Raw genomic sequence first — 22,413 nt, forward strand, 5'->3', positions numbered from 1 at the left:
TTACACCAAATATCCAAACTTGACACGAAAAATTTGCGTCGACAACAATGGCGGTGGGACATACTTGCGAGTATGAGGGAGGTTCGATTTTTTTTGACGAAATTTTGACAAAGTAAAAATTGTGAATAAACCATAGTAGGAAAATATCGATACAGACTTTTCAAAATTTTCTACTGAAAAGTAAGTGTTTGTGTGTTTAAAAAGCACAGTCTTACCGCCTAATATATATTCTCGTGTGTTTCGCCGCCTACTATTGACACATAGCTAATGCATGAAAATAACAATTCCATTAATTTCGTGCGTCCGAAGCGCTTTTCTGGACTTCAATACCTCCATCAGGCCCAAACTTTTTGAGAGCCAAGGATGTATAAGACCCGAACACGTGGAGAGCTATATGACGAAGAAATAAACTCATAATAGATACAAGGATTGAAATTGTGTATGCCAGACGCGCGTTTCGTCTACAAAAGATTCATCAGTGACGCTCGAATAAAAAAAAGATGAAAAAGGCCAACTAAAGTACGAAGTCGAAGAGCATTGAGGACCCAAAATTCCTAAAGTTTTGCCAAATACAGCTAAGGTAATCTATTCCTTGGGTTGAAAATCCTTAGTAATAATGCATGTAAATGCTTCTCGGGCTCAACAGGGAACAACGTTGTTTTTTGCTATTTTGGCATATCTTATCAAGTATTGTTTTGTGTGTGTAATTTGGGAAATAAAAATAATCTATTCTATTCTATTCTATACATGTCATACATGTCATGCTGCCCATCAAGGGCTCTTGATTGGAATAATAAATATTTTTATTCTTATTCTTATACCTTTCAAGGTTTTAAATCTGATATAGACACATGGAAAACCTATGGCTATATGAAATTGTTCATTTGCAGATCCAGGACGTTGAAAAGGGGTTGGGGCACCAAGGCAACGTTAGGAGTGAGTCGCTTGTAAAAAGTATATGCATTAACCATAGGTTCGCATGATAACGGTATATCAGCCTCTATGAATATGCATACTATATATTAGGACACATCCAGTCAATTTGATTTGGACCTAAATTAGTTCCCTTGTATTTCGGGAATAACTGGGACTATTATACTAATAGTTAGTATAATAGTCCCAGGGAATAATGTTAACTGGCCACCCGCTGATTGATACTTCGACATAAGATTGAAACAACAACAGGGGTCCAGTTTAGGAATAATGATACCGAAATTTTAAAATTACCGAAACCAATCCAATAGTTAGAAAATTGATTTCCGGTTTTTGCATTCGCATAGTCAATCTTAATTTTCAAATAGTTCTAGCTACTATTGTGGACGAGAACGAATCATGCAACAAGTCATTAGGTGGGTAGCCAAGAAAATGAAATATATAAAACTAATAAAAGTCAGATAATATGGTTTTGATAGGTACAACTCCTCCAAACTTCAAAATGACATTGAAGTCATATGTATATGGTGTACCGTTTGCTTGTTGTACAATGTGCAACACAGTGCAGGGGACATAGAAATACCACGTGTTGTCTGTGACTGTTAGTCTGATCTGAAATAAAAATAAAATTAATTGCTCAATAGCGAAAAGAATGACTGCAAAACTAAATAAACACAATTTACCAATCCTTGGAGGTTTGTTAGTTTTAATAAATGTATTTATTTTCATATCATTTTGTAAACATATCTTTGAGGAATTAAAAAGATTAAAACAGTAGTAAGCACAAAACAAGTTTCGGTAATAAATCTCAAGAATAATATAACTCTGTGCATAATGCTTCAAGGTAGTTACACATCCTTGACATTCAAATTTTTAGGTATGAGTCACTTAGTGTTCCTGATGAATGTAAATCTAGAAAAGAGCTTCAGTCACAACACATTTATTAAGTTAATTTTCATTTTTCCAACTTATATTCTTTTTTTTTAGTATTTATTCCCGTCAGATTACAAAAGAGAAGTTCTGTACCAAACATTTTGCAAACCTGGATTGTAGCAGATCCAAGTATCCAAAGATTTCATGGAAGTGTTGTGGAGACCAGGTCTTACATTATGAATATAATGAAGATTGTAAGTAATAGATTCAAGATCGACACTCCATCGGGCATTAAGATTAAAGGTAGTTTATGGAGGAATAAATAAATGTCAGTTAGCATGGGATTCCACCTATTCAAAGTATTTGCAAACCATGAACTGTTTAGAAGACAGCAAAGTAGTCAGGACATTTTAACTTACAAAAGGGCAAATGCATACTACCTCAGCCTTCACGATAAACTTTTGAGTCCACAAGCCCGAAGCTCAATTTTTTGAAAATTTTAGTTGGATTCTGTTGGCTTGTAGAGAAGAATTTTACAAGCCTGAAAACAATTTTACAAGCCAGGGCCGTAGGACTTGTGGTTAAGCGTGAAGACTGCTGAACGTTCCATTCAATTTTAGCATAAACAATTTATGTTATCAAATGTCTGGCAAATGGTCAATTTCAATTTAATTTTTATCAAAAGGTATTTTGAAAATGACAAGTGCTGAAACTAATTTTGTTAAGGTGAAACTTTGGTATAAAATCTAAATCTTAGGTAGAGCCAACTTAATCCATCTTAAGTCATAACAATTTGTAATAAAGATCAAATGAAATAACCTGGTTACAAAAAAATGGTTGACAGACAGATCTGATGTATTTTAAATGTCATGTTAGGAATTAGAACCTGTATCTCATGCAATATTGCATACATGTGATGGACTGTGAAACTCAGATCAGGAGATTGGGAAATTTTGGTCAGGAGATTAGGACTCAGGTCAGGAGGTTTTTAATCGACATAAATTTTGTCGTAAATGTAACCGTGTGCTGTAGAAATTGTCTTTTAAAGTGTGTTTTCTTCAACTTTCCATCCAAATGTATTATGTTTATAGTACCCTTGTACTTATAAATTTACTGTATCTTTATTCAACATGTTCAATTCAACATTCTTTATTTTCTATCTTTTTTATCATTATTCTTTAGAACAATCACTGCAATCAAAACATTTGTTTCACTATCTTTTTTTTTTTTTTTTTTTTTTTTTCTATTAGTTTCACTATCTGCAGAAAGGCAGATTTACTTTCAATCTAGAAAGTTGGGTCATAGTTATTACATAAATTTCAATTTAAGCCTTGTAAGGAAGTATAGAACCCTTAAATAATTTTCAAATTATAATTTTTTTATTTGTCTTAAGACATTTAAAATCATTTAATTACCATCCTTTTATGATTATTTGTTCAATTTTTATTTTATTTATATTCTTTTAAAAATTTACATTATTTAAAGGAAAGTAACTTAAAACAGGATAAATCAAGGGAAGTAACCCAAAATTCATTTCAATTATTTTTAAATACACAAGTTTTTATTACACAACGGCAGTTAGCCTGAGGTAAAAATCGTTGCTTACCAGTATGTTTGACACCCTAGCTGACAAGTGAAGCCATAAAATTATACATGTTAATTGATTTACAGGTAAAATATAACTTCAGGTAATGTCAGTTACACCAGATATGTTGATTTGAAATTTTTCATTCATGAAATATTTCATACACAGGATTTTTTTCTCTTCAACGGGAGGTCTGGAGGAGACCCCTGAAAATGGGATTATTGTACTCCCGTCGGGAGGTTCACATGTATGATATTGATTAATTGTTGCTTGTTTCATGTCCAGTGGCAACACTTCATTCATATTCAGGTCTATCTCATGAATTTTTTGCTATAGTTTTCAAGTTTTCTAAATATTTTTTTTTAAGCTTATGCGAATAAATTATATTCTACTAGATACATGGTATACCATTCACAAAAATTTTGAAAAGTTAACATGATGTTAAATACATGAAAAAAGGAAACAAGTCAAACATTTATGAAGAAGAAACCCAATCTACAAAAATAGAAGTCTATAGGCCACTATATGGCCTTCAACAATGAAGAAATGCTTCACTGAATGAAAAACATCCAAATTCTCAAAGAATAGATGAATTGTAAATCAATTCAAGAGATACGTCCACACAGAAATCTCAGTAGACAGGAAAATATGCTTGGACAGCAACAAATACTGAAGAGCCTCCTGACTAATGACACCAGGCACTTAAATACTTGTCAGGGTTAAACTATAGTTTTGTTAGTACTTAAATTCTCCCTTTTATCCTTGACCTTGGAAGGCACAATCACAAGCAGCACATGATTCAATTAATCTTGTGCAACTTATACAATAACAATCATAACAAAATCAGCTGTTTATAAAATGGGTCATTATGACTTTAAGTTTGAAAAAAACAGTGGTTTCAACTACGGTATTATGATTATTTAAGTATTTAGTGTCTAGAAATAACCTTTCCATGACTTGTCTTTACAGGTGCATAATTTATTCAAAGACAGTACCCTAAGCACTCCTCTGAACATAGTTGTCAACAAAGTAGAATTTTTGGACAGATCATTGGTAAATATTAAAATATGGAAATGTGATTTGATTGCCAATGAGACAAATATCCACAAGACTTGAAGAGACCAAAAGATGAGATTGTAAGCAACTACAGGTCAGCTTGCAACCTTCAACAATGTGCAAACTATACTTTATGATATACCTTAAAGGAAGCCAACTTTAAAAATGTGAAAAAATTTTACAGGAGAAAACCAAGGGTCTGATTTATGCTAAACACAATAACTAAATAACAATACATGTATGGCAAACAACAAACACTGTATTACAGGCTCATGACTTGGGACAGACACATACAGAATGTGGCAGGGTTAAACATGTTTGTGAGCAGGCAACCCTCCCAAATCTGGGACACTAATGTTACAGTAAATTATTAGAATAAACTGTAAAAATCTGTTGGAAAGGGCTTTACACATCTTCTTGTCCAACAATATGACATTCACTAAAATACCATAAATTTATAAAACACACAAGAAATTTTAAATCCCCCATTTCAATGCAAATACTTGTAACCAGGTGATTGGAATACACCTGGGTAAACCTTATTTTAGCTAGAAAATGTATAAAGATATTGTATGTAGTTTTCTTTTTTAAAATTTAGGCAGAACCAAAGACACCAGATTGTGTATCATCACTTTGTAGTTTCTGTAGATGGGCTTCTCGAAGAAATCATAGAAATGATAATCACCAGGGAAATTCTGATGTTGCAATTTATATAACAAAGTTAGTAATTGTTACAGGAAAACAGTTAAATTAGATTTGTCCATGACATTTATATGAATCAGCTGTCTCCCAGCAAACAAACTTGAAGGCCATATATATTACCTTGACCTATAATTGCTTACTTTTTACACTTTGTGAATTGGATGGAGAGTTGTCTCATTGGCACTCATACCACATCTTCTTATTTATATTTGACTTAATTGTCTATCTAAAGAAAAGGTTTAAAATCTTTCAAAGCAATGTTGTCTGAAGCTGTTTATAATCTGATTGGTTGGTCAGTTTTCAATATCCTCTTCTCTCTTAGGTTTAAAGAATAGTTCATATTATGCTAATAAACTTGCCTCCTTACTGTAGGCAGATATGAAGCCACAATATCTATACCTTATTCTACCCTTTCAATTTTCACATTCTTATCTCCTCTGAAACTATTGAACTTGCATGAAAAAAAATTGCAAGAATAATTTGTCTAAGGTCTATTTTAAAATTTCACTATACTAATCCGGTTAGATAAAAAAATACCAAAAAACATGGCAACCAGATGTAGTTCTGATGCAGTTTGGTTCACAGTCGAAATTTTGTTTGTTCGTGAAATCTCAGATATATTTTACCCAAAAATATATAGTTGTTAGCATGATACGGGTTATGTTCTTCTCATATATTTTATGATGGTACGATACTAAACCCCTAACGGGAGGGATTGTGCTTGATTTTCATATGATGAAGACATAATCTTTCAATCAATCAGTTTAATGAGGTCTGGAGCTGGCATGTCAGTTACTGCTAGTAGTCCTTTGTTAATTTATGTATCGCCATTTTGCTTAGTTTCTTTTGTTGCCTATTCTGACATCAGATTCAGACTTCTTTTAAACTGAGTTTTACTGTGCGTATTGCTGTGTGTTTGTTTATTCTGCATTGGCTATAGGTATAGGGGGAGGCTTGAGATCTCACAAAACATGTTAACCCCGCCCTATTTTTGCGCCTGTCCCAAGTCAGGAGCCTCTGGCCTTTGTAAGTCTTGTATGTTTTTTAATTTTAGTTCATTTATATGTTTTGGAGTTTAGTATGATGTCCATTTTCACTGAGCTAGTACACGTTTTTGTTTAGGGGCCAGCTGAAGCCCGCCTCCGGGTGCGGGATTTTCTCGCTGTGTTGAAGACCCATTGGTGGCCTTCGGCTGTTTTCTGCTCTTCTGTCAGGTTGTTGTCTCTTTGACACATTCCCCATTTCCATTCTCAATTTTAGTTGAATGGTTTGCCTCTGTAACATAATGATTTTTATGCAGTATACAAAGTAAGTGGGCCACATTTAAGAAGGCTTAGTAATACAGCCTTGTTTTGAGCCACTGGTTAATTACATTTTATACCATATGCTTTGAATCACTTAAATTCAAGAATGCCTCTTTAATTTTTTCTAGGGATAATGAAACCCTTGCTAATTTAGCTGTAACCCATCAAGGAAGAATGTGCAATCCTGACCACAGTTGTTTGGTGGCCATAGATTCTGGACTTGTCAGTACAGCAATCACCATGACTCATGACTTAGGACATTTGTATGTATATCAATGTATCTACATTATATAAAATCATATCTGGGGCCAAATTTTAGTGAAATGCATTTTAGATAATATTATTTCAGAGTTAGAATTCAATGTTCAACATTATTTATGCAAGAACAAACAATGGCCTCTTTAGAGCCCATTTATCAAACTTCAACAAGAATATTTCTGAAAGTTTTTTAAAAAATAGCATCAAATGTCTTATAGAAATTTTTTTTTATAAAATCTTGTTGAAAGCAGAAGCAAAGAATTTTCTTAGGGAAAAAACATATTTTTTGAAACATTGAATAGGTTTCTTTTTAATAATTGAACTTCTGCTTTCAAATTTTTATTGCCTATTTAGATAACATTTCTGTGTTTTACAGGTTAGGCATGATTCATGATGAAAATACTCCCTGTGGAATCAGTAGAAATATTATGAGTACGCAGGGTTATACAGGAAGCATGGGATTGCACTGGTCAACATGTAGTTCCAGAGCATTAGATAGATTCCTAAAGTAAGATATTGTCTGTCAAAATTAATAAATAGAGTTTATAACAGTACCATATAAGTAGACAATTTTATTACTGTAAATTCAGAAATTGTTGGGTGCATTTTATTTTTTATTATCGCGATTTTTTAAGATGGATAAAAATGAAAGATTAAATATTGTGATTACAGGAAAATCTTCATATGGGTATATGTCTCATAAGGAAGAATGCAAGTTTTTATTATTGCGATACTCACCAAATTTGCATTATTCACATTAATAAAAACCTGATAATAATTTCTGAATTAACAGTATACCTATGATATCATGATATGTTGGTCAGAGGTAATGAATGCATTATATATTGAGCAATGAGGAAGGATTCCAGGCTGCTTTCCTTGAAGCACTAAAAGTAATAAAGTAGTTTTGGATTGGGATCATTTGTAAATTATCTTAACACACAACAGTCTGTGATGCATCAGTGCACAGTGAGTACAGGATTATTTTGCACTTAATTATTGCACAGCTACAATGTTATACCATAAGTATTTGTCACTATAGTCTGCTATATATTTAAAAAAAAATTATTGTGAAGTCATTTCTGGTTGGTTATTAAATCAACTTGGTACCAATAGATGCAGAATTGTCACAGGTTTATTGCTTATTTGGTTATATTTTTGTTGTGGAGTGTTCTCATTTTCTGATGATATAAACATAAGGATTATTTTTAATCCTAAAATTTTATATATATTTCAACCAAATTAGAAGTTAAAGAATTATTAAACATGTTCACATCAGAAGAAAACAAACCAACTGAAGACAAAACAATGACCAATAAACAAATAGACTTCAGACAATTCTGTGTTTGTTAAAATCCAACCATAAAAGTCATCAAAATCATTTTTTTGAAATATATAGCAAAAAATTATTGGTGACACATACTTATTGCATAAAGCTGTACACATAACAACATGCCTTACTTCCAAAAATATCTCCAACCTCTCACCCTTAAAATATGAAAAATTAACTGCTCAAACGAGTGTTGTTTAATTGTCCAGAAATCAAAATTTTCTAATTGTTATTTCATATTTAAAAATGTACAATATCATTTCATTCAGGAATTTGTCGTACCAAGAATAACTGTTCTATCAAATGTACTTTTAGAAGTAGCAGTTCATCATGTTTAAATGATTTCCCATTACAAATAATGCCAGGACGTCAAAAGATTTATGATAAAGATCAGCAGTGTAGATTTGCCCATCATGATACATCTTGTGGCTTCAGCTTGCCCAATAAGGTTTGGATGGTTTTATTTATACATGTACTTAATTTCACTACTGGTAATTTGTTGCTAAAAGATAACCAGAACAATAAATTTATGCCCATATATTTCTGCAATTGCATTGAACAGATAAAATTGAATTATTAGATCAGCTTTAACTGAGAGCTGTTTCATAAAAACATACATGAGACCCAGGGAAAGCACTTTGAATGTCAACTATGGGTGGGTGTTAAAATAATTTTGAACAGTGAAAATGTAATGAGAAATTCTAAATTGCCTCTATAGTTAGTTACCCCATTTTTAAAGTGCCTTCCCTGGGTACCATGCATGTTTTAATGGAACAGCCCTAAGGAATACTGTTGAATGAATTTACTAACATACAAGTATAAATTCAATCATTCCTAAGCTCAAAATTAAGAATTTTAAATTCAACATTTTAGGAAAAAATTAATAAAACTGATATGATTACAGGATCCATGTGAAAGTCTGGCATGCCAGGTTCCAGATAATGAGCATAAATGTATAACAGGAGCACCAATGGCGGATAAAACTGACTGTTTCAAAGATGGTCAACTCAGGGTGGGTATACCATTTAGTCTACTTTTTTCTAAACTCTGGGCAATTTAGAGTTTGACAAATTGTATATATACACCTATCTATTGTTAAAAACTGTATGTTAACCTCTTTTTTATGTTTTTATGGATAAAAAATAATGTACCCTTTTTAATTACTGAATAATGTTATATTTTTTTCACTTTCAGTGGTGTATGAAAGGAAAATGTATTCCATATACAGGTCATTGTAATACACCAAGCCATTGGTCAGCCTGGGGAGCATGGTCAGATTGTAGCAGACCATGTGGTGGTGGTATTACCCATCGAAGAAGAACTTGTCAAAATAAGTAGGTTACAGTTACTTACTATTTGATGATAGACAAATTGCTGTAAATTCGTTTATTTTCGTGATTTCTAGTGCCAATCTTTTTACCAAGGTTTTATTTTTTAAAGATTTTTCTTGTCTGTGTTTTTAATCTTCTTTTAAAGAACAGATCACACAAAGGAATATTTTCATGATTTTATCTTTATTGTGAAATTTAAGCGAAAAATAAACCATTTGGATTCATTTTTCATAAAGTACATATGCACCTGTATAAGAAGTAGTTTATACAAACTTGCCTTTGTAGTTGTGTATGGTGTAAATTTTGTGCTGTGTTAATTTTTGTCCCATAATGTAAACATACTTTTGAAGTTTTTATAGGTGGTGTCTTATTATCTGTAATTGTCTATTGGTATGTAAATATGCCTATAATTTTATTGTGTCCGTGAACAAAAGATTTTAAGTCACCAATGGCAGGCTTACTAATCTTGAGACATATTTTATTTAACTACCCCCTAGACCAAATTTCAGTATGTAAGCCTTCCATTGATAAAATGAAATGCTTATGTTCACATCAACCAGTATTTTTAGCAGAATACATGTTATATGATAATTAATATACTTTTAAAATTAGGAAACATAATGACCTCCAATAATCTGTACTTCTAGGGTAGGAAATATTTTATGAAAAATATGGATGCCAGGATTATAAAGATACTACCCTTAAATCACTTTTTTAATGATAAATTGTCTGCTGCATTTTTAATTTTAGGGAGTGGCCCGAAGGATTGGCAGTTCAGAGTTGGCCATATACTAGAAAATTCCTAACAATGACCAAATGAATATTTATCAGGATGTTTAAAAGAAAACCATTGTAATGACCATTTATTATTTATCAGGATTTTTGCAAGAAAATGAATGTATTATGTGTTAAGAACTGAACTGCATTGAAATTCTTTTCTTAGGCAGGCTGTTTGTGCACATGATTGTATCGGAGAAAAAGAGGATGTCAGACTCTGTAACATGAAGGTAAGTAGACTTCATTTCTCAACAATGAAACAAAGTAATGAATTTCTAAATTTCTTCACCTTGATATATGGAAATTGTAAATATCCAAACTGGAGGTGCATAAAATTGTTTTGGTAAATCGTCTTATTGTTTCCTTTATGTTAAATATTTACAATATATATGCCTGAAAAAGCATTGATTTTTTAAGAAATTGTTTTTACTCCTAAAATAGCTGTTTGCATTTACTGTTTTATTTGGATAAACAGAAAAATCTTTATTTAGATTATATTTAGTTTGAGAAAAATTTTCAGAATTATAGAACCAAACGAAATCTTAAAACAAGCATGTGTCCATTGTACACGGATGCCCCACTCGCACTATCATTTTCTATGTTCAATGGACCGTGAAATTGGGGTCAAAACTCTAATTTGGCATTAAAATTAGAAAGATCATATCATAGGGAACATGTGTACTAAGTTTCAAGTTGATTGACTTCAACTTCAGCAAAAACTACCTTGACCAAAAACTTTAACCTGAAGCGGGACAGACGGACGGACGGACAGACGAACGGATGGACAAACAAACGGACAAACAGACCGAAAAACATAATGCCCCTCTACTGTCGTAGGTGGGGCATAAAAATAAACTTTTGTAATTGTAGGTTATCTAAGGTTCCATTCATATGGAAAATTACATATGTACTCCAAAATTCTTCACAAACAAGTAACATTTAATAAACACTCAGATGACCATGACAAATTACCTTGTTGTTTTACTCTTTTAACTTGACATTGGTCAATCAACACAATATATAATATGATAAAATATGATATATGACTACAGAGTATTTTGCTCATGGAATTTCAAGTTTCCTGGTTAACAGGAATACAAAAATGTACTTCTTTGTTAATACATCATTTCGTTTTCTAAAATTACAGCTTCATATTTATTGTTAAATGTACAAGAATTTAATCCATGATGAGTGAGATAGGATCAGGTCAAAAAATGATATAAAAGCTATAATGGTGATAAATAGCTTTTTGAAATACACTTGCCAATATTTTAGGGGACATGGCATTTGTTTAAACTTATTTTATTTTTAAAGTCTTCATAATATGCAGTTTAGTGTAAAATAAACAATATTTGTCAAGAAAAGGTCATTTGCAATGTTAAAGAAAACGTACTGTTTATACTTATTCAAAAAGGTTGTATATCTTTTGTACATAACATTTTTCAGATATGTAAACAGAATCTAAATGACCTCAAAACAAAGTGGTGTGAATCTCACAATACAGAAACTGGTATGTTGTAAATAAATGGATTTAATCAGACGAATATAAATTAAAGGTTAAATTTGCCACAGAATCAAAGTATATGGCAGTTCTTGTTAGTTCACTAAAATGAGAAAAAAAAATACTATGATATTTGTTTATATTCAAATCAGTGAATTTTCAGTATAATACTGTGAAGGGGTTTATTTTTGCTGTTTAAGTTTCACAATTTCTAGGACAAAACCTGTTTGTGAGGTTTTAATTTTAAAGTTAATGAGTAGATTAACCTGTGACAGGACTTTTCTGATTTGAAGATATGTTCCTTCAAATTGTAAGTGGTAAGAAAATCCGTGCAATCTTATTCTTTCAAACAGTTTTGAGTATTGACGCTGCCTTTGCAAAAAAGTAACATGTATTTATCAAAATATAACTTTTAAATATTTACTTGTTATTTTTTAACATTGTAAATTTTTCTTTTATTGCATCCTGTATAGGAAACTATGAATGCTATTGCAGAGTAACACAAGAAGGGACATGGGTAGCTTATCCTGATGGTTTCGACTTGTATCCAAAACTTTCTTCACATAATATTAGTAAATGCTTCAAAGGAAAACTTCAGGTAGGAATATATAGTGACTTTTTATTGTGGAAATTTATGATTAAGAGAAAATGGGTGGTCAAAGTCTATTTACACAGCAATCTAATGTATATGTACCAAAAAAAAACTAACATTTAGAGCTAACAGCAGAGTTGTCCAGATTGAAGTTTGACCAATGTGGTGTATATTATGGTGATGGTAGTAGTGTCAAGAACATCATGCAGGTCAATACACAAAATATCAAACATTTAGAGATGTTCTTTTGTTGTTGTATTCTATGTTCAGCCTATAATAGTAGGGACATCATATTTTACAACCTATGTTTCAGTCCATTAGTATGTCTGTTTGTCAGTCCTGTATCAGGTTAAAATTTGGCTTAAGTTAGTTAACCATGAATGTGTAGTCACATCAACTTGAAGTTTTTTATGTTGTGAACCTTTTGGCTCATATTTTGTGGTTCACAGAACACAGAAATGTAATAGTATGAGTGGGGCATTGTGTCTTATTGATACTTATTCTTGTTTTTCTATTCTTTAGTTGTTTGTCATCCAAACTCTATTTATTTTATTTTGCAGTCCTTTGGTTGTGATGGGAAGATGGGATCTGGATTGAAGTTTGATCAATGTGGTACGTGTCATGGTGACGGCAGCATGTGTCAAGAACATCATGGTCAATACACAAAATACCAAACATTAAAAGACACACCTTGTAAGTTTTACTTAAACATGTTATAATACTATTTACTCATGATTTGAGACATTGTTGGGGATGTATGGAAACTTGAAGGTGTTCACCTTCTCCATGGGTTTTTTATTGGGTAGTTGTGAGCGGCCGGGCACTATTATACTAAAATCTTTTTTAATATCAGCTACATTCTGAGCTAGGACAAGTAGATTTACCTTTGTCCATCAATATTTCTATCAGTCTGTACAGTTCTATTATGTTTTGCATTTATCCATCACTGAAATCAACGATGGAATATCAGTGATTTTTCAGTATAGTACTGGAAAGGGGTTTAATTTTGCTGTGTTTAATATTCATGATTTTGAGGACAAAACCTGTTTTTGAGGTTTTAGTTTTTGCATTTGTTGTGTCTATGATAATGATCTCAGGGCTTACGCTAGCAGGCAACTGGGGCGAAGAAGTCGCTTTCCCGCCCATCACTTCGCTTTGTCCGATCGTCAAAAGTGATATCTAGTCGCCCTAGTGTTCACTATAGTCGCTTTCAGTCGGTTTCGTCATAAGCCATTTTCAGTTTTTACCAAGAAGACGAAACAGCAATTTTTCATTTATAAGTAAAGAAATTCAAAGACATAAATGATTTATTTCTTTAGAAAAGAGGTGAAAGTATGGATTGATTATATGACAACTTTTTATCACTTCCGGTACTTGTATTTTAACTCGAGAGCATACATAAAAAAATTCTGAATTTCAGCAAAATAAGTTTGTTTATTCATTTGTACATGATGAAAATTGCCTTTGGTTAATGATTAATCCATTTATTGCATTAAAAGCGTCATATTCCTTTCCAAATTGCTTGTCAAACATCGTTTATATATAACTAGTAAATTTTCTTCATCCGCCATTAAAATATTTGTGCGAACTACGGATCGGAGGCGGGATTCATCGGAAACGGACCAGCTATGATCAAAATCTGGATTCTTACTACCGGTATAATAACTATGGACGCACGAATGGCACAACTGACAGAAGAATAATGATCCCAAAAGGGAAAATTATGCATTCAATACGCATTAACAAACTTTTGGTTAGATCTCATTGCTTGATGTGTTATATTTCCATGTATATGCATTATTTTAATTTATTGATTAAAGTTGCTTAACCTTGTTAAATTTAGATATCTTTTTAATGAGAAACAATGAGTTTCATAAACATGATAAACAGAATAGTTTTTTAACTAAACTTTAATTGATATATAATACTTTCTTTTCCTTTTTGATATAACAACAGTTCTTTTTAGTGCTAGGTATTTAGTTGGTAGTTTCTGACTAATATAATTGTGCAACTATAAATGATTATTTATTAAAGACATAAACTGAAACAACTGTTCACTTTAATTATATACTCAGATTTGAATTGAACAATATAAAAAAATGAATAAAAAGGATACGTATGGCCCTTTATAATATAGTAAAAACCAAACATTGTAGTGCCGCGAGCGAACGAGCACTTTTCTTTCAAATCTCACCACTTCTCCCTATCAGTTTCAAAAAGAGAAATCACTTCTCCCTATGATTCTGAAGTAGTGTGAGCCCTGTCACAATGGATCTTCTCTTAAAAAAAATGAAATAAGCCAAAATAAATCCCTCAAGAAAAGTTCCAACTTTACAGAAAACTTTTAGATAGTACAATACTGCTTACATCCTTTGAGTAACTATGACTTACATTTCATGTTTCAATAACTTTTGTAAATTTTTCTGTTCAAGGTCATCACTCAACAGCCCTTATAATGCATTTTACATTTCAGTATTATGTTTCTGTTATAAGATGCAATATATTTCTATAATAATTGGGTTGCTATGACCTGCTCTTCACACTTCAGCAACTTTGGTAATTTTTGTCTTCACATCAATTTCTCCAAAACCTTTTGATAGTATATGGATAGCTCACTCCTGCTGTGAAAAAAAATTCTTAGGAAAAGTGTTTTCAGTTCAAAAATTATGTGCATTGGGTCTTTAAAGAGGTGCAAATTGAGGGCCCAAAGAATAAAAACTATAAAATTCTTGGTTTTTTTTTTTTTATTTTTAAAACGCTTTCAGCAATATGAATTGATGGATAACCCCAATTGCATGTAAATAAGTATACTTTCTTTATAGATAATTTAAACAGGGTACCAGAAGGGAAATTGGTCCATTATAGGAACTAAAAGGAGATATTTACATTGTTTTTACAAAAATAATTATTTTTCAGCAGTATTGTTGGGAAGATTTCCCAAATAGAAACCAATCAGGTTTGGCGTGATAAGGGGTGGACCACTAATTAATATGCTCCAAAAAATAGAGCGTGTTAGCTAATTTTAAAGGAGCAAATTATGAATTAAAAAAAAGTATCATAGAAACAGTATAATATTTCTCCAATCACAAAAATTGATACCAATGAAAAGAATGCATTATTTTTTAGTTTAACTCATATTATTTAGTTTAATGGAAAAAGTTGTACCAATCATAATGTTATTATTATCATCTTGTAGTTTTAATCCACACAGTACCAGCAGGATCTACAGGAATAATTGCCTCAAACCATAATACAGACTGGACACAAATTGGTAAGTCAGATTGGGCTATATTATATTCACATGCCTTCTGTTCGTACTAAGTTGTCCAACAAATATTTCTGTAACACTTTTCTCAGGTACAAATGAACAGAATGACTTTATATTTGGCCATTTGCTTGACAGCAATGAGTTGTAATGTCTGAACATTTTTCTATTCTGTTAGACTTCTGCTTCCTGTTTGCCGATACTTTGAATTTTCTATATGTTGAATGAACTTAAAATTTTTGCAGATACCTTTAGTTACGTGTAGGAAGTATGTTAAGCACTACAACATGACTGCATTCTTGTTAATCTTTAAAGTCCAATTTGTTGAACCAGAAATGCAAAGATGATAATCTGGGTATTTTTGCTTACAATAGTTGTTCTTTAACATTTGATGATCAGCAGTTTTAAAGTCTGGAATTTGTTATTTCACTGAAGTGGTCAAATTTGGATGTAAAATATTGAGCTGGTGTATTGACTTTGTGCAGTAGTCATTGTTTCCAATGGCAGTATTTCTCGTCACATTGTTTGGATAGAACCTATGTTTCTTGTTGTTTATTCTCTTTCAAATTTGAATAAAGATTTATTCTTACCAAAGCCCTGTACGATTTTGTTTATAGAAAGTATTGAAAAAGGGACTAAAAAGTGGGAATAGGGTATGTGAGTTTGTTGACTAAGGATCATTCATTCTGTATGTGTTATTATAAATATATATGATGTTATAGTTACATGTTTAAGTAACATGAGTCATATTAAGCAAAAAGAACATTCAATGCTTGATTATTATAAAAATTCTTAATAAGGATAATTTTGGCTTGTTGGGTTTCTCTAGGTGTAACTTTATGGGAGATGGATGTTTAGCATTGCCTCGTTAAACTTATGGAATATTACTTTTGGATTAGAATATTGGAAAGAAGCTTTGACTTTTTCAGCAGGAATTTGTGATTTGGGAAATTGAAACCTCTCCTATGATCCTGTCTCAACTGAAATTAAGATTTTTTTTAATAAATCAGGCAGAATTTGGAATGAGTATATAACTATATTGCCTGTACATTACACAATTGTATTTTATTTAGAAGCAGAATATGAAGAAAAGGGAGGAACTTTGAGGTTTGGAGATGTACTTAAAGATTTTCCTGAGCCATCTCTGTGGAATATAAGTTTATATGTAAGTCACTTAATTAAATTCTGATGGTTAATACATTTGAAAAGATCTTTTGTGTTCTGTCAGTGAGATTTACTGCATTGTTTGGTGTTTTATATGTAGCATTCTAAGGTCAAGGAACAGTAAATGGGCATTATATATATGTCACACTTTGTGGTAAAATTTTGCATACAACTTTGACACTAACACCTCTAACTAAAAACATGAAAACAAAAACAAAAAAAGTATTTCATAAAGATAAAAAATAAAGATCAATTAAAAATCAAATGGAAAACCTGTAAAGGTTGTACATGATTTACTGACTCACACTGTAAAAAGTTGAAAAGTAACATCACAGAAAAGCAAAACCTAAATACAAGATGTTGTTGCTCTGTTGTTTTAACATTTAACAAATATGTTGGGAATATTAAATTCCTAATGGGTGTTTTAATAAATTCCAAATATGTTGACTGCTGATTGTAGTTTGCTTAACTTCCAGTGGCAAATATTCCATACATAGTCATGACAAGAAATGCACTAAATCCTAGTAATTAGTGTACTTGTATTAGTATGACTCTGTCTAATTTTTCAGATTACGTATTTTGAATCTGTAGCGGCTAATGTTAGCTACAGATATGATACATCACTGCATCATACCAGCAAATACCAGTGGTCATCCAAATGCACATCAACAGCAGACAGAGGTAAGTATAATGTAAAATAATAACTAGTAAATTAGTAAGTAGGTAGTGACTTTATTTTAGAGGATAACACAGTTAGTATAAAACTAATCTTCTCAGAGGCCCTCTGACAACTTAAAATCAAATTATATACAAATAAACAATGAAATATATAAAAAAAACCATTGTGTTTATACTGTAAATTCAGAAATTATTGGGATTTTTTGTATTAATGCGAAATGTGAGTTTCAGGTTTGTAATAATAAAAACTCATATTCATAATAATTTCAGTAGTGATTTAATTTCACCTTGTTCACAGAATTATTGGGATCTCATTGATTGGATTTCAATTTGTTTACTAGTAATCAGTGATTCACAAAAATAAATGCATGCAGTAATATCTGAATTTACAGTATACAATATTGTAAGCCCATCATGTTAAATTTGGAATACTGTTAAAAGTAATGAAAATATTTAATAAAATTTAGAAAATCCTGAATAAAAATTGCCTTAAATTGTATAGAAAGGGCTAATACAGTATTCTCAAAAAGAAAGTTAATTTACAAGTAGTGTTAAAAAAAAATTTAGGATTTGGAAAGAAATTGTTAATAAGGATCATATGAAATATTTGGTTTACAGTATTTGAATATTAAAACAGATATTGATTCATAGCAGATTTCTTGGAAGCACTTGAAGTGCAAATGAGATGCAGGTTAAGACTAAGTGTAGTATTAATCCAGTATCAAAAATAAAAAGTAGTCTTTTAGAGCAGTTAGTGGAATGGTTTAAAAGCAACTAAAAACTTCTCTTTTCAATTGTGCGAAAGGTCCATGGGCAAACTCTTTCATATGCAAATTGATTGTCTTACCAAATTGGTTCTTAAATTCCATACTGAGAAAATTCTGTCATTCTCCAATTACAAGCAGATAAAACATACCACAGATTTAAATACCCAATGAAATACATAAATTTTCTATTATTTGTTATGTTTAAAGTCTCAAACCATGAATTTCTGTGGATTCATTTATTTTCTTGGGTACCAATTTTTGTGGATTGAGGAACTGGTTTATTTTTGCTTATAACTGATTTCATGGTTTTGCCAAATTTGGCATAGAAGCCTATAGAAAATTTGCACTTTGTTGAACATTTGAATTCATGGTTCATATTTAACCACAAAATCTAAGAAGATTGATATCCTACAAATAATAATGAACATTGCAATATCTGACTAGAATATTGTTCTGGATTTTTGTTCATGTTTGCCCACTCTCTTGACACCGGGGGTGATTGCCACATTTTGATTCCCATCCAATTCTCAATCAGATTCACGTACTTGACCACAAGGAACAGTATCAAGGTTATGGCAATTTGCATACTTTTTACCAAATTTTTGAAACAAAGAAAATTTTGCTAATACTCTAGTACTTGATATTTAGTCAGACAACCTCTAATTAAAAATTTCATGTATTTACTGTCATTACAAGCTTGTTTTCAAGAACCATATTTTGAATTTGTTCATATACCCTTTAGGTCTAATTTGGCAATAAACAGTAATGTAATTTGTATTGTATTTTATAATTTTGTAGTAATCAGTTGCATGGACACAAAACTAAATGCTCTAGTAGAAGACAAACACTGTTATTTGTTCACTAAACCAGATCAAAAACCATGTCAAGGTAAATATTACCCTATTCCAAACCATTATTGCAAACCTGTCTGTATCTAATCTATATATTCTTAAGGTGTGAAACAAAATTCCCAAGGTTAAACAGCTTGAATTGAAAGAGTTCTACCTGGGCAAGTATGTTTTGCAGCACAGTTTTATTGCCTTGCCTGTAATGAAATCATGTGAATGAGACTTAGGCATTGCCATCAACAATTTGTTAAAAGTTTGTGAGAAGGTCATTTAATGGGAAATTACTAATGGTAAGTCAATGATATTTGGTATGCATGTGTACTATCATTGGCTTTCCATGAAGATCATCAAATAGCCAAATGTACTGAATAACACCCAGACATTACAATTGTTAGTAATTATTTATAATTTATAAAGTAGAAAAAGAAATAAATAAAAATGGTTGAAAATTCATGACACAGTATATTCCATATCAGTCCAAGATATTAACTGGCAATCACTAGTCGTGTTCTCTGCCAATGCCTCAGGCTGATATGAAGAGGCGATTTTAGGGTGGGGTATATGTATGCCAGGGGGCCTGCCCCCTCTTATGGAGCTACATATATTGTTTATGCATAGACTTTTTACATGTTGCACTCAAAAGGTTGCCTAGTTTGGGTCATATTTTTCTCATGAACTACAAATCAGTGCTCCCTTAAATTTGAATGTAAGTTTACCGTGGGCATGCTTTACTGTGCAATGCATTTTCACATGTAGCCTTCATCAATTTCCTGTTTACCAAATACTTATATAGTCATACACATAATGGCCATGCATGAAATTTCCTTCTCATTTTACTCAATAACTACTTATCAGAGCTTCCTTCAATTTGTTAGCAAGCTTCCTGTTAGCATGCTGTATAGTGACAGATAAGTGTGACTCATTTTCACATATGTGCCTCATCAACTTTCTGTTTACCAAATACTATATATATATATTCTTGCACAAAATGGCCATGTATGATATTTTCATTGCATTTTTCTTAGGGCTTCCTTAAATTTGATTGCAAGCTTCCTGTGAGCATGACTTGTTTTTTTCATTTATCACTCATTGACTTCCTGCTTACTGAATACTTGTATATTCCTTTATATAATTGCCATGTATGACATTTTCTCATGAACGTAGAATATGAACACCTGAATTGGTTTCCTCTTTTCTGTAAGCATACTGTGATGAGTTTTCTCATACATTGCTCTTTTACTTAACTTAAAGCAGGGGTATCATTAGCTCACAGTTCAACTTTTATTTCTCAAAAAGCACTGCTGTCCAATCAGAATAGTTTGATGCACCAAACTTGAAAAATATAATTAGAAATAGCACTTAACTACAAGGGTCAGCCCTCATGGTTGCATCATTGTGCAGAATTATAGATGTGGTTTGAATAATTTTAGTTTGAAAGACCTTTGTCACTACACTGTTAATCAATTAGCTAGTGGTGTTAGTCATTTAACTGGTAGAGTATTAACTGGACCTTAGATAAAGGAGCACTAAGGCTGATTGTAATTAATAGCTTGAAGGTTTCCAAGTAAAGGTGAACTTACTGTGCATAAAACAGTTCAACTTGTACAATATTAATCACTGACTGAACATAAGCAGTGAAACTTTTTTTATGTTAGATTGTGGAATTATCAATAGGAAATTTTTTTCCACACAATATTTCATATTATTGTCTGTGGTTTATCTGAATCAGATCATCTTAATATACATTTCATTTTATTTTTTTCAGGGAGTGACAGATGAGTGGACAGATAATAATTAACATTGTAAAACCATGACTGCTGTTATACATGTTATAAGAGTAATTTTTCCTTAATGGACATTCAGCTTATGTACATAATAAAAAAAATCATACTAAGTTTGTGTTAAAAATCAAATTTTATCAGAACAACAAAAGGGCCAGCAAGATCAACTGCCTGCCATGGTGGGTGTAAACTAACCTTTAACTTTTCCCAAAACAAATAGGTCATTTAGAATCTTATGTTACGGGTAAACTAAATTATTCTACCGTGAAGACACAATGTCAATTCTGTTTAAATGTATCAGGTACTACTACTAACTGCATCAAATTCTTATGGAGAATAAATCCTGTATATAAAATAAAATGCTCCGCTGGGGCGCAGCTTGATACGACCGCAGAGGTCGAACCCTGAACAGTTGGGGCAAGTATGGACACAACATTCAAGCTTATAACAGCTCTGAATTTGGATTGTGAATAAATATTTGACACAGCATAGGTTTCTGACACAGAATGAATGTGGTCTAAGAACTTAAAATTTGTTAATTTACCTATTCAAACCATATCATTATTATTTGCTTTTATATATAAATCAGAAATAACCAATTTAAAATGGAATATTTTTAAGAAAAAAAAGGAAAAAAAAATCCCCCCCCCCAAATTTTTTGAACCCCCTTATGATTCATCACCCCCAAACTCAATCCCAGCCTTCCCTTTTTGGTATGGTACCTTGCAGTACAACTTCAGAGAGATCCATACACTTGAACACAAGTTATTGTCTGGAAACTAGAAAAATGCTTGTTTTTAGGCCCCTTTTTGGCCCCAAATTCCTAAACATTTAGGGCAATTACCCCCAAACTCAAACCCAGCTTTCCCTTTGTGATATGGAACCTTACAGTACAATTTCATAAAGATCCATACACTTACACACAAGTTATTGCCCTGAAACTAGAAAAATGCTTGTTTTTTGCCCCTTTTTGGCCCCTAATTACTAAAATTTTGAGGGAATTACCCCCAAAATCAATCCCAGCCTTCCCTTAGTGGTATGGTACCTTGCAGTACAATTTCAGAGAGATCCATACACTTGAACACAAGTTATTGTCTGGAAACTGGAAAAATGCTTATTTTTGGCCCCTTTTTGGCCCCTTATTCCTAAACTTTTTGGGCAATTACCCCCAAACTCAATTCCAGCTTTCCCTTTGTGATATGGAACCTTGTAGTACAATTTCATAAAGATCCATACACTTGAACACAAGTTATTGTCATGAAACTAGAAAAATGCTTGTTTTTTGCCCCTTTTTGGCCCCTAATTCCTAAAATTTGGAGGCAATTACCCCCAAAATCAATCCCAGCATTCCCTTTGTGATATGGAACCTTGTGATACAATGTCAGAGAGATCCATAGACTTACAAACAAGTTATTGTCATTAAACTAGAAAAATACTTGTTTTTTGCCCCTTTTTGGCCCCTAATTCCTAAAATTTGGAGGCAATTACCCCCAAAATCAATCCCAGCATTCCCTTTGTGATATGGAACCTTGTGGTACAATGTCAGAGAGATCCATACACTTACACACAAGTTATGTATGGAAGTTACAAAAATGCTTATTTTTGGCCCCTTTTTGGCCCCTAATTCCTTAACTGTTGGTACCATAACCCCCAAAATCAATCCCCACC

At 32.0% G+C, this 22,413-nt stretch overlaps 1 protein-coding gene across 1 annotated transcript; it reads left to right on the forward strand.

The window, feature by feature from the left end:
• Positions 1-1,680: 1,680 nt before the first annotated feature.
• LOC127698955 (A disintegrin and metalloproteinase with thrombospondin motifs 18-like) lies at positions 1,681-20,828 on the forward strand. The gene is made up of 18 exons (XM_052202735.1): positions 1,681-1,710; positions 1,921-2,060; positions 4,361-4,444; positions 5,046-5,167; positions 6,582-6,716; positions 7,088-7,219; positions 8,357-8,489; positions 8,946-9,053; positions 9,236-9,375; positions 10,316-10,379; positions 11,596-11,659; positions 12,124-12,248; positions 12,803-12,935; positions 15,439-15,513; positions 16,581-16,672; positions 17,241-17,352; positions 18,915-19,004; positions 20,730-20,828. Exons 2-18 carry the CDS (start codon positions 2,043-2,045, stop codon positions 20,741-20,743), a joined length of 1,641 nt encoding a protein of 546 aa, XP_052058695.1. The 5' UTR covers positions 1,681-1,710; positions 1,921-2,042; the 3' UTR covers positions 20,744-20,828.
• Positions 20,829-22,413: the final 1,585 nt, after the last annotated feature.

Source organism: Mytilus californianus, unplaced genomic scaffold (genome assembly GCF_021869535.1).
Source record: "Mytilus californianus isolate M0D057914Y unplaced genomic scaffold, xbMytCali1.0.p SCAF_4, whole genome shotgun sequence".
Taxonomy (NCBI): domain Eukaryota; kingdom Metazoa; phylum Mollusca; class Bivalvia; order Mytilida; family Mytilidae; genus Mytilus; species Mytilus californianus.

Excerpts from the sequence above, each read along its gene's own strand:
- LOC127698955 (XM_052202735.1), top strand. Across the intron at positions 7,220-8,356 it reads GCATTAGATAGATTCCTAAA|AAGTAGCAGTTCATCATGTT; the intron begins GTAAGATATTGT and ends ATGTACTTTTAG. Across the intron at positions 8,490-8,945 it reads GCTTCAGCTTGCCCAATAAG|GATCCATGTGAAAGTCTGGC; the intron begins GTTTGGATGGTT and ends ATATGATTACAG.